The following is a 12,702-nucleotide window of genomic DNA, read 5'->3' as shown; positions in this document are numbered from 1 at the left end:
CATACACACACTCACACATACACACATACATAACACACAATTCACAGACACACATACACACACACATACACACACATACATACACTCACAAACTCACACTCACACATACTTACACTCACACTCACACACACACACACACACACTCATACACATACAGCACCACTTCTCTATTGAAAGAACAGAGAGGGTCAACGACCGAGTAAAGACCTAATTCTAACTCTGAATTACGGCATAGACGAAAATGACGGGGTCTGTCCGTTAGCACCCCCACCTCCACCTCCTCTTCTCTGGACATTCGGACCCCACGTGTGAACATCCGAGGCTTGCAGACGGGAGGAAGCCAAGCCCACAGCCCCCCACCCCAGTCCCCCACCCCCAGGGGCCGTGTATTGCTATCCGTCACTGTGGCTGGCGACCCAGAGATTCCCTGGAGGACCCTCGGTCCTGGCTGCATGGCAGGGGAGACTCCCTCACCAGCTGCTGGGAAGGAAGCAGAGTGCAGGATTGAGGGCTGGGGCCAGAGCACCACGGAGAGGGCACTTGTCTTGCACGCGGCCCACCCGGCTTTGTGTCCCAGCACCCAGTAAGGTCCCCTGAGCCCACCAGGAGTGATCCCTGAGTGCAGAGCCCAGAATAAGCCCTGAGCACTGCCAGGGGTGGGCCGAAAAGATGCAAAAGATGCAGGGATGAGCCAGCTCCTGGGCTCGGGCACCCAGCGCTGTGTCCTGTGGTCCCCACTGACATTCTGTCACTCGGAGATGCGGCCCCCAGAAGGAAGTAAGTTCTTTTTTATAAAATAAAATTTTAAAAAAAAAAGACCTAAAGGTTATCTCAGATAAGTAGAAGGAAGGTTTTGCACATAGATGTGCTACATCCTGGGAGTTGTTTACAAGGGCTCTTTTGAGTGCTAGCATCTAATTTAAAATGATTAACAATGACTGGGCTGGAGCAACAGCACAGTGGGTAGGGCGTTTGCCTTGCATGCAGCCGACCTGGATTAGATTCCTTAGTCCCTCTCTGAGAGCCCGGCAAGCTACTGAGAGTATCCCGCCCCCACGGCAGAGCCGGGCAAGCTGTCCATGGCGTATCTGATATGCCAAAAACAGTCACAAGTCTCACAATGGAGACCTTTTTTGCCCGCTGGAGCAAATCGATGAACAATGGGAGGACAGTACTACAGTGCTAACAGTGACTGTGACAGCGGGGACAGGAGTGATAGGACCATGGGTGGGGTGCTTGTCTTGTGGCCAACCTGGGTTCCATCCCCAGCACTTAAGTCCGAGCACTGCCTGATGCAGTGCAAAAATAAACAAACAAGGAAAATACAGCCTGTGAGGGAAGGACTGAGAGCAGAAGTTAAGAAAAAAGAAACCCAAGCTGTTAAAACCCACTAATATCGAGGAAGCGACTTCTAATAAACCAAAATTTCTCTATCAGGAGCTTACTACCCCTTCCTGTTGAGGGAGGCCGGCAGCTCACTGCCATGGCAGGTACCAGCATGGAAACATGATCCCAGAACACTGCACCTGGCCCCTTCCTGCCTTTTGGCTGTGCCAGACCCCCCGCCCTGGCACACAGCTGCTGTTCCCCGGGTCCCGCAGTGGCCTCCACGTCCACGTAGGATCTCGGAAGGCTCAGGACATGGGTTTGCCGGCCTCATGGCCCCAGCCCCGGTCACGGCGGGTGTCCTGAGAAGGCCTCCCCTTGCTCTGAGGGTATTGGTGTCCCTGACCCCGAGAAACGCAGGTGCTGGGGGGAGGTGGGCCCGTGGCAGTTGAGGCAAGTGCTGGGACTATGCAGGTGTGTGTGCAGACATGGGGGAGAGTGGGTTAGGCTGGCACATCACACTCATCAGCCCTACTGCAACAGTGGCACGCATGGGCGCTCTGGAATCCTGGAGCTAGACATACCCAGCTGTGATGTTGGCAGGACAAGAGAGTCTGGGTGGTAGCCGCGGAGTCAGCAGGGGGCTCCGCAGAGCTGCCACACACTTAGGGTGGTTGGTCAGCGTGGCTGGGAGCTCTGGACACATGATGGGGAAGGACAGGACCAGTGGGAACAGAGTCAGTCTCTCTCTGTCTCTCTCTCTCTGTCCTTCCCTCCCTCCCTCCCGCCCTCCCTCTTTTTTCTCTCTCCCTTCCTTTTCTCTCTCTCCCTCTCTCTCCCTCCCTCCTCTCTCTCACCCTCTCTCCTTCCTTCCCTCCCTACTCTCTCTCCATCTCTTTCTCCCTCCCTCCCTACTCTCTCTCCCTCTCTCTCCTTTCTCTCTCTCTCTCTCTCTCTCTCTCTCTCTCTCTGCATCATTCCTGCCTCCCCTAGTGTGGACAGGTCTCTGCCCAATGCCAGTCCGATGCCAGGCAGAGAGGCAGAGACACAGGCAGGTGCTGGGCAAGTGAGTCTTGTCTCTCCCGGTCACCACAACACAGAGCCGCCGCCATACACCTCTGAATTTTGTGAACCAAGTATGAATTCAGCTCAACTTCAGCTTTAGAAGCGACTCACTTGAACTGGAAGAAGCCACGTTAAGAACCTTATGTGTCCCTGGGGCTGGAGCAGTCGTAAAGAGGGAGGGCGTTGGCCTTGCACACAGCTGACCCAGTTCCGATCCTGGCATCCCATGTTAGCAGTCAACTCCCCTGAGCACCACCAGGAATAACCCTTGAGCATCACCAGGTGTGACCCTCAAAACAAAACAAAACAAAAAAACTTCTATATAGTCTCATTTTTTTTTTACGTATTCTTGGGTATTACCTAGTCACAGGCATTACTAACACACATTTCAGAAACAAATTGATTGTAAATGCTGACAAGGACCCCAAAATCTAAGGTGATTTATAAACTTTTTTTTCTTATTGATAACAGACTTTTGAGTTTTTAAAACAGTCATCTCTTGAGAGGTAAGGAGAAAAAGGAAAGAATATTGATGCATTTCTAATTTTATTTCATTCATCCGCCAAGCCTATGAGACTTCTGAAAATGAAAAAATAACTCAAAAATCAAAGTTTATGTAAAGGGACTCGAGATTCATCCCCGGGTTCAGAATAATTCACCTCACAGTAAAGGCCTTTTCTCTTGACTTGGTCATTCCCCATTCACTTCTGCTTTGAGTTTGGGCCACGCCCAGTGATGCTCAGGGGAGACTCCAAGGCTCTTGTGCCCCGGGGGGCTCTAGGCAGTGCTCCGGGTGTGGGGACCAGACCTCCTGCATGCACAGCATGTGGTCCAGCCCCTGAGTCATCTCTCTGGCTCCGTGTTTACTCCTACTTTTTGAAAAACTTTTTATCAAAGAAGGATAACGCATACCCATCAACATAAAGTAAGCTCATCCAAATGATACACCAGTGGCTTTATTTTTTGTGCTGATTTTACGGGCACATTTGTATAATCAACATCCAGATAAAAGTAGATTTTTTGCGGTGCCCTTGACTGGTTTTCCTCCGACCGTCCGTGCTTCCCAGTTCTGCCCCCTGCACCTTCGTGTGTTTCCTTCTGTGTCCAGAGAGTCTCTCTGGGCTCCCACCGGAGGAGGTGAGCGTTGGCAGTCAACTCCAGATGTTTGCCCCCATCGCCCGCGACCCGCTGCTGCGTTCACTCACGTTCCCTTTCTCTTTCCTTTTTTGGCTCTTCCCCTGAAACAGGTAATCAGATCCTGTCTCTCGGGACTCTCTCGAAAGCTCAGATTTACCCGATGAAACTCAAGGGCATCTCCATCTGCTGTTCGGCTCTCAAGTCGGCCCTGTGCGGGAATTATGTCAGCTTTGGCGTCTTCAAGTTGTACGGGGACGACCACTTTGACAACGTCCTTCAGGCCTTTGTCAAAATGCTGCTGTCGGTGTCCCATAGCGACCTGCTGGTAAGCGGCCTGGCACGGCGCGGGAGTGCTTGTGTGCGACGACGTGGAGTGACACGGCCGTCCTGGGACTCCGAGAGAGTGTCGCGGCAGAGTGAGCATGGGGGAGCTGGCGTCGCGGCGGTAACAGCGGCGGCGGCTGTGGCGTCTTGGATGTCACGTGCCACCACGGTGGCTGCATTTCTCATGTTCCCTGTGGCAGGTCTGGAAACGGCAGCTGCCACCTGCCGACACGTGGGTCATGTGCCTTGTGAAACCGCGGTGCAGGGTTCACTACCGACTGCTTCCGGGTACACGCGACAAGTCGGAGCAGGGCTGCGTGTCCCTGGGCTGAGAAGAGGCGGCCGGAGCTCGGCTTCCTTCCGTGCCAAGGGCCGGGCTGGACCAAACGCCGAGCGAGCAGCCTGTAGCACCCTTCACATAAATCAGCATCTATTTCTCCAGGCTTCAATTGCCTCACCTTTTCAGACGAATAAATTAAACCAAGTGATCTCCAGGCCCCTTTCTTCCTCTGCCACCTCGTTTCCCTGATTGATGTCAGCGGTTTTCCAACTCGGAAGCCCAGCAGAAAGCGCCCAGAGGTGCTGGCAGAACCTTCCCGTCCCCAGACTGCTCCGCAGGGTCGGGTCATAGCCAGACGTCCTCAGGCGCCCCTGCCTGGTGACACAGAACCCCCGATGCCTGCCTTGGCGGCTGCGGCCACTGCCTCAGTAACGCCGCCCAGTTCATGGCCAGGCCTAGGTGAGGCTATCCCTCCCGCTTCCACCCCTCGGTTACTAGAAAGATCCGGGGCCCCTGTGCATGAGTCCATTTCGTGCAGGAAGTGCTCCTTGATGGGTTAATGGACTCGTGGTGCCTGGTCGGCCTCTCCAAACCCACCTACGTCCAGCATCTCCCGTCCAAGGAAGTAGCCACTGCAGGGGAACCTAAAAGTAACCCTGGGGACAGATGATAGAGACAGACAGACAGAGAGAGAGAGAGAGAGAGAGAGAGAGAGAGAGAGAGAGAGAGAGCCTGAACAGCCCGGGTCCACCAGAGCTCCCGTGTGCTTCCAGAAATCCCTCTCATCTTATTTTCCTAACAAGTATAACTTCTAATTCAGTCATTGTCTGAGTCAAGACCAGGACGGCCTTTGTGTCTGTGTTTTTTAAAAAATACCACATTTCCGGAGCTGAGCAGCTTTTCGTTGGGTCAGGGTGGAGTGGGAATGGGGGACGGTGTCCTTGGCTGGCAGGCGGACTTCATCTCACTCTGCAGAACGCCACTGCTGGAGCTCAGGGTTTGCAGGCGGGAGCCCCCGGCTGAGCCCCCGGCACCCGGTGGTCTCCCCACAGTCACGCTGGGGTAGCTCCGCGTGCATCTTCCTGCTCTTACTTACACTTGTTCTTCTTCTTTAATATTGGTTCGCCTTTCACTTGAGGCCTTTGAAGGTATGTCTCTCATGCATTGAACTGTTGCCTAGTGTGTGTGGTAAAATAAATACGAATCCATTTACCGAACTGCAATTTAGTTACGTGGCGCTTAGTTGGCATTATATGAAGCCAACATGCTCTGATGCTAAATCCTATTATAACAGAAAATGTCTTTGCATTTTTTTTTCCAAAGGTGCAGAGCCACTCTTTAGCATTGCTGTAGTCCTGAAAAAGAATTCCATCTTCTAAATTCTGTATTCTGCAGAGACAGTAGTTGCATTTAAGTGTTAAATCATCTAAGGGAAAAAAAAAAACAGAAGCGACCTATTACACTGCAGCTCAAATTGGGATTTCTAGAGCTCGAGATTGCTTTCAGAACCTCTGAGTGCCAAGTTGAGACTCGCTGTGTGGTCCGCTGCCCATCTTTGTCCTCTGTATTTATGTTTAAGTAAGTCTACAACCAGGCACAGTTGCCCAGACCGCAATTTCCGCTGCGCTGTAACAATGTCCTCTGCTTCCCGGTGTCCTGACACTTAGTATCTCTGTGTTGTAGCAATATCGGAAACTGAGCCGCTCTTATTATCCTCTCCTGGAATGTCTCGCTCAGGACCACATGAGCTTCATCACCAGCTTAGAGCCGCCAGCGCTGCTGTTCGTCCTCACATCCATCTCCGAGGGACTCGCGGCGCTCGGTAAGGATGGCGCAGGGCGTTGCTTCCCCAGAGCCGCTCAGTGGTGCCCTCCTGGCGCTGGTCCGGCCGAGCATCCGAGGGAAGGCGGTTTTTCTGCCTCCTCTGTACGGCTGGGTCATGACTGTTGCTCCCATGTAGGCAATCGGTTTCTCCTATTTTCCTGGCTTATTTTGAAGTGAACGAAGAGGAAGAGGCTCAGGGCTGCTTTTGTCCCAGGGTTCTAGAGGACGCCTGAGGCTTTGCACGGCGAAAGCCAAATCCCGGGTTCGAATACTGGCGGGCAAACTGACAGTGCTGGAGCGATACCACAGCGGGTAGGGCGTTAGCCTTGCAAGTGGCCAACATGGCCAACCCGAGTTCGATTCCTCCGCCCCTCTCGGAGAGCCCGGCAAGCTACCGAGAGTATCTCGCCTGCATGGCAAAGCCTGGCAAGCTCCCCGTGACGGATTCGATATGCCAAAAACAGTAACAACAAGTGTCACAATTTGTTGTGAGATGTTACTGGTGCCCACTCGAGCAAATCGATGAATAACGGGAGGACAGCACTTCAGTACTACATTTTGAAGTGAGCCTCATGGCAGTCTATCTTCCCTAGAGTTGAGTCCTTTGATTTTAAGTGGGCAAGCTCGAGGCGCCCTAATCCAATGGAATTAAGCATAGGAACACTTAGTATGCTTACACCCCTCGCTGCATCTTCCCCGTCTATCATTCTGAAGTGGCCCTCTCTCGCTACGGCACTACTCTTTCTTCTGAAATCTACTTCGATTGTTACTCTCCTTTCTTAGCTTTTTTTTTTTTTTGGTGTAGCCCTCTTTTTTCATCACGATCACGACCATCCTGTTGTTCGTCGATTGCCTCGAGCAGGCCCCAGTAACGTCTCCTTCGTCCTAGCCCTGAGATTTTTTAAAAAGTGCCATATTCAAGGCTCTTTCAGGGTTGGAGAATGAGACCCATCATTGTTACTGGTATTTGGCATATTGGGTACGCCACGGGGAGTTTGCCAGACTCTGCCGTGTGGGCAGGTTACATTCGGTAGCCTGCCAGTTTGTCCAAAGTAGGAATGAGATAATAAGATGTCACAATAAGATGTCGCACGGCCACATTTGTGAGCTGGGCGCTGGGTTTTATAGTCTCTGAGTCTTGGCCGTTGATGGGATTACACAGCACCAGGGGGGCAGTTGGTGGGTGTGACCCCTGCCTACTGGAATATGGAGGATCTTGGAGAGCTCAGCCCCGGGACCCGCATGCCTTTGTTCCTCGGCCGGTAACTTCATGCGTGCGGAGAGTGGTCTCAGCATGGTGGCTGGTTCTGGAGGTCTTCGGCTGCCGGAACCCTGGTCGGGACGGGGAGGGAAACTCAACCCGCTCCCCTCCAAGGGGCCCCGGCGAGGACAGCCAGGCACGGGGACAGGAGACTCTGCGCTGTTCTCTTCACACCCTTTTTTCATCATTTCACTTTTATTTTATTTTGTTCTTATGAAGTGGTTTACAGTATTTGATTACATTTAATATTCGAACACCAATCCCACCCCATTACACCTTCTCACCACCATATTTCAAATGTTTCCATCCCGAACCCCAAACCTTGCCCCGAATGCAGAATCAAAATGATTTATTTTGTATTGCTTGTTATGAATAATCGGCTAAAAAATGATCCAAAAAAGGTTTATCAGAGGAAAGAGTGTAAAGATTGTTGTATTTCACCCAGGAGCCATTAAGCCCTTCTATAAAAGATTAGTAACATGTTGTTGAAGGTTGAGACTTGTGTGCTTATATCTATCACTGTATCACTGTCATCCTGTTGTTCATCGATTTCCTTGAGCAGGCACCAGTAACGTCTCCTTCGTCCTAGCCCTGAGATTTTCAAAAGTGCCACATTTGAGGCTCCTTCAGGGTCAGGGGAATGGGACCCATCATTGTTACTGGGTTTTGGCATATTGAATATGCCACAGGGAGTTTGCCAGACTCTGCTGTGCTTATATCTATAGCTGAATACATATATTTCCTCCCAAGATTGGTTGCCTTCTACTTTAAATCCCATCAAATGTGGTGTGCTACTCTTGGTATATCAGTGGTATAAAATACGAGATGTCACAAATACATTCACTCATAGGTGAGGCTCATCCAAGTATGTGGAGAGCAGCCGTGAACATGGCGGCGTTTGAGTTCTGGGGGTTTTGGGCTGCCAGGTCTGGCTCCGTTGGGGCAGGGAAGGGACCTCACCTACCTGCCTCTGACTTTGCCCCAGATGAAGCAGCCTGGCGTGGGGTCTGTAGGCATATCTATGGCGTATCATCATTTCACTTTTTTTTTCTTTTTTGGGGGTCACACCCAGCAATGCTCAGGGGTTACTCCTGGCTCTGCACTTAGGAATTACTCCTGACGGTGCTCTGGGGACCCTATGGGATGGAAATTGAACCTGGGTCAGCGCATGCAAGGCAAACACCCTACCCGCTGTGCTATTGCTCCAGCCCTCCTACCTTTAATCTTTCTATATTCTCTGGTGTCGTTGATTGTGTGTGTGTGTGTGTGTGTGTGTGTGTGTGTGTGTGGTGTATGTGTGTTAGGTTTTTTTTTATTTTTGCTGTTGTAGTAAATTTTTACTATCTTGGTGGCTTAAAGCAATCTGCATTTATTATCTTAGTGTTCTTTTAGGTCACAAATCTGAGCTGGGTCTCCAAGAATCAGTGGGCTGCATTCCTTCTAGGAAGGGGTCAGGGGATCCTTGTCTTCCCCGGCTGCTACCGACCACCTCAGCCCCTTGGCTTTGCCCCCCATGCCCCATCTGCCAAGCCAGCAGCAGCGTGCCTGTCCAACCTTCCATCCTCAGATGCAGTACCCTCTGCTCCTTCCCTTTGAAGGACTCTTGAGACTATGTAAGACATAGCCAGGTCATCCTGGATGACCTATTTTTGTTTGTTCGTTTGTTTGTGGGTTGGGGACACACCCAGTAAAGCTCAGAAGCTACTCCAGCTCATTGCTCTAGGGTCACTTCCAGTGGTGGTGGGATTGAACCTCAGCTTCCTGCCTGCAAACCATGTGCTCTACCTCTGAGCTGTCTCCCAGTCCAATCTCCCTATTTCTGTCCAGCTGGTTTGCACCTTCTGTTCTCAGCCGTGCAGCCAAACACATCCACAGACTGAGGGAATGTCTACAGACGTAGCTGCCTGACATTAGAGCTTGCAGTGGGGGCCCACATTCCCATCAGGGCTGACTGCTCTGCCTTCTCATTTATGTTTTGATCATTTACGTATAATATACCACCTGTAGATTTGAGTTTAGATACACAGCATTGCTAATTATCTCCTCTTCATACTTTCTGTTCGTTTTTTTTTTCCTTCCTTCTCCTCACCCTTTTTCTGTCATTCATTTGGTTTGAATTTAATTGAACGAGCTCAGGTATCTCCCCCTACAAATGGACCGGCCGTGCTTCTTTTTAACATTACGCCAGGTTTTTCCAATCTGCATCTTCACACAGACTTAGCACAGTTTGCCCTCGTGTAGATCCTCCCCCTCCCTCTGTCTCAACTCCTGGCCCTCCACTGCACGGGGCCTGTGTCTACCACAAAGAGAGAGGACAGGACGGCGTCCGCTGTTTGCAGGACACTTTCAAACAGCTCCGGCCTGCTGTCGCAGAGTTCTAGCTGCCTCAGTTTCCCCCCTCATCCCAGTGTGCTGCTCCTCAGCTCCACGAGATCTCGAAACTTGCTCAGACTCCCCGCTCCCGGACCGTAGCCTTAGAAAGCGCTTCGGGCAGGAAGCCTGAGCGACCGCGGGCACCATCACCCGCTGTTTAACCCCACCTCCCCGGCTTAACGGCCCTGTACCGCTTGTTGTGCGGTAATTGAAAAACATCATTTCATCTATTTTTGTCCTGTTTTCTAGTTGTTTATGGCAGAAGGGAAAATTCTCACAGCCGTTAATCCTTCACGGACAGAAACGGAAGCCTTGTCTTTTATTATTACGGTTTGCCTTGACATTCCTTTTTTTTTTTTTTTAAATCTCACATCTTAGTAATAAAGAGTTGGGATTAGTTATAGATATCTCCGCGGTCTTTGGCCTGGGATCCACATTTAAACAAGCGGCATTTGCGAAGGGAAGGCTGACGGGGGGTAGAAGGCCCGGGCCAGCCACAGGCTGAGTGGATGGCCCTGTGCACATGCTCCGTCAGCGCCCACTGCTGCCCTGGGTGTTTTCCTGTGAGCACTTGACGCGTCTCATTCCCCGAGCCTAGACTGCAGAGCGAGACTGAGCTGGGTATCAGGAGCACTGCTTCTCTTCGCTTCCTGATCCATGGGAAGCTTCTGAGGCGACATGTTTTGCTCACTACCTTATTCCCAGTGCCTACCATATAGTAAGTGCTCAGTGAATATGTATTGAATGAGTTGGCCAGGTAATGTGATTTTCATTATACAGATGAGTAAATTATGACTCGGAGAGGGCAAACAGCTGCCTGGGGTCATACGACTAATAAATTCCTGATCTAGGAGCCTCTCAACTGAACGCGCACCTCTCTCCGGCAGGCCACTGGCTATGTGTCCCTGCTCCCTGGCCTCTGGCCTGGTGGAGATGGGCTGTCTTCTTCTGATGACTTTATCTGGAGAGAAAGTCTTCCATTTCCAGTCTTTCGTATAGATATAAATTGGCATTATAGTTTAAACTGTTAAAAAAAAAAAAACCCTGCAGGATAAAATTAACTATTTGGAATTTTACTTAGGAAAAATTACTTAGAACATTGAGAGCCCGCCAAGCTACCAAGAGTAACCCGCACACACGGCAGAGCCTGGCAAGCTGCCCATGGCGTATACAAAATGCCAAAAACAATAACAACAAGTCTCACAACGGAGACGTTACTGGTGCCTGCGGGAGCAAATCGATGAACAACGGGAGGACAGTGCTACGGTGCTATTGAGAGTTACCACTTGGGTTTCTCTTTGCTGCAACGATAAAGTTGCAAAGAGGCATGTATAAGTTTTCCTTGGGTTATAAGCAGATTTCAGTGTGTGTGTGTTGGGGCGGGGTGGGGGAGATACAAAAGTACAAGAAAAAACTTTCATTGGTAATAGAGTCATGACTAAATCACTATTTATCAGGATTCTTTTGTTGTTGTTCTGGGCCAACTTTAATGTAGGAAAAGAAATATCAATGACTGTTTTCCATTTTCTGGTCACTATCCACCACCCATCCGCTTGAATAGGAGCAAAGCTTACAAAACTCTGCTCTTAATTTTATTCTCAATCATCCCATGAACAACCATTGAACGCATACTCTGCACCAAGTTTCATATCAAACCGTGGCAGGGCTGAAAGCAACAGAACAGACAAGACCGATGCTGGGAACCACAGTGACAGTGGAGCAAACAGGCACTTGCCTGGCCTGCAGCTGACCCCCAGCACTCCCTAGGGCCCCCTGAGCATGCCAGAAGTCACCTCTGAGCACAGAGCTGGGAGCAAGCCCGGAGCACAGCTGGGTGTGACCCCGAAACAAATAAGCAAAAAAAGACCAATGCTGGTGGGAAGTTTATCTTCTGGTGGGGATAAAGAAGCAATGAATAATCCCACACAGGCCTATGAAAATGTCAAGATCTGATAAGTGCTGAATAAGGAATTAAAAAGGGATAATGAAAAGGAAGTGCTTAAGTGTGGCTTTTAAGGAAGTGATCAGGGGGAGACCCTCTGAGCTGAGCTGGGGCAGGGATGAGGGCGGATTCCGGAGCGAAAGCAAGTGTGAAGTCCAAACAGCGGGAGGGGAGTGAAAAGTAGGATCCTCTGGAAACCCTCCCATCTTTTTCCCTGAAGTTCATTTGTAACGTTCCTGATTAATAGACTGTGTTGCTGTTTTGAACGGAGTTTTGCACTGGATGGAACAGTGAGAAGATGAAAACATTTGAGAATTATTTTTTAAAAAACTTAAGGGGCCAGGGTTGGAGCAATAGCACAGCGGGTAGGGCGTTTGCCTTGCACGCGGCCGACCCGGGTTCGATTCCCAGCATCCCTGAGCACTGCCAGGAGTAATTCCTGAGTGCAGGGCCAGGAGTAACCCCTGTGCATTGCCGGGTGTGACCCAAAAAGCAAAAAAAAAAAATAAATAAAGCAGGCCATTGTTTAAAAAAAATGAAACAAAAATAAAAACTTAAGGGGCCACTTTCTCCCACAAAAATACGCTAAAGATACAGGAAATCAGGGCGTTCATTAATTAGAGTGACGGGCTTGATGTTGGAGGGTGGAAATGGCCAAGAAATCACAAAACAAAATCACAAAGCATCCTGTTAATCGTCGATTGCCTCGAGCAGGCCCCAGTAACGTCTCCTTCATCCTAGCCCTGAGATTATATTCAAGGCTCTTTAGGAGAATGAGACCCATCATTGTTATTGGTATTTGGCATATTGGGTACGCCACAGGGAGTTTGCCAGACTCTGCCGGGCGTCTTGGAAAGCGTCTTTCCGGCAGCATCTGGTGAGCTCTCGCTGGCCCTTGAAAATCCGGGGGAGAGGGTATAAATCTCGCACCAGGCCATACCCATATCTGCAACAGGTCTCCAAGGTGAACAGCCTCTGGCATGTTGGAACAATGTAGGCCAAGAAAGCCAACGGGAAAAAAAAAATTTTTAAGTGGGAGGAACCCTACGTGCCAGGCACTGGGTCTCTTCGGACAACCCCTGCGGTGTAGATGGTCAGAGTGAATGAGTGCAGAGGTCGAACCAGAAGTCAGGTCAGAGTTCACCCCTAGACCTGCCTATGTCCCAAGCC

General features: G+C 50.4%; 1 protein-coding gene across 1 annotated transcript in view; it reads left to right on the top strand.

The window, feature by feature from the left end:
- Positions 1–12,702, top strand: part of RANBP17 (RAN binding protein 17) — a 243,532-nt gene that overhangs the window by 202,052 nt on the left and 28,778 nt on the right. The window contains exons 23-24 of the mRNA XM_056133105.1: positions 3,639–3,853; positions 5,816–5,954. Coding sequence (XP_055989080.1) covers positions 3,639–3,853; positions 5,816–5,954 — 354 coding nt within the window. The remainder of the gene's footprint in view (positions 1–3,638; positions 3,854–5,815; positions 5,955–12,702) is intronic.

Source organism: Sorex fumeus, unplaced genomic scaffold, assembly GCF_029834395.1.
Source record: "Sorex fumeus unplaced genomic scaffold, SorFum_2.1 ptg000097l, whole genome shotgun sequence".
Classification (NCBI taxonomy): domain Eukaryota; kingdom Metazoa; phylum Chordata; class Mammalia; order Eulipotyphla; family Soricidae; genus Sorex; species Sorex fumeus.
The sequence above is the reverse complement of the archived record's forward strand: the minus strand, read 5'-3'. Positions and strand labels throughout refer to the sequence as shown.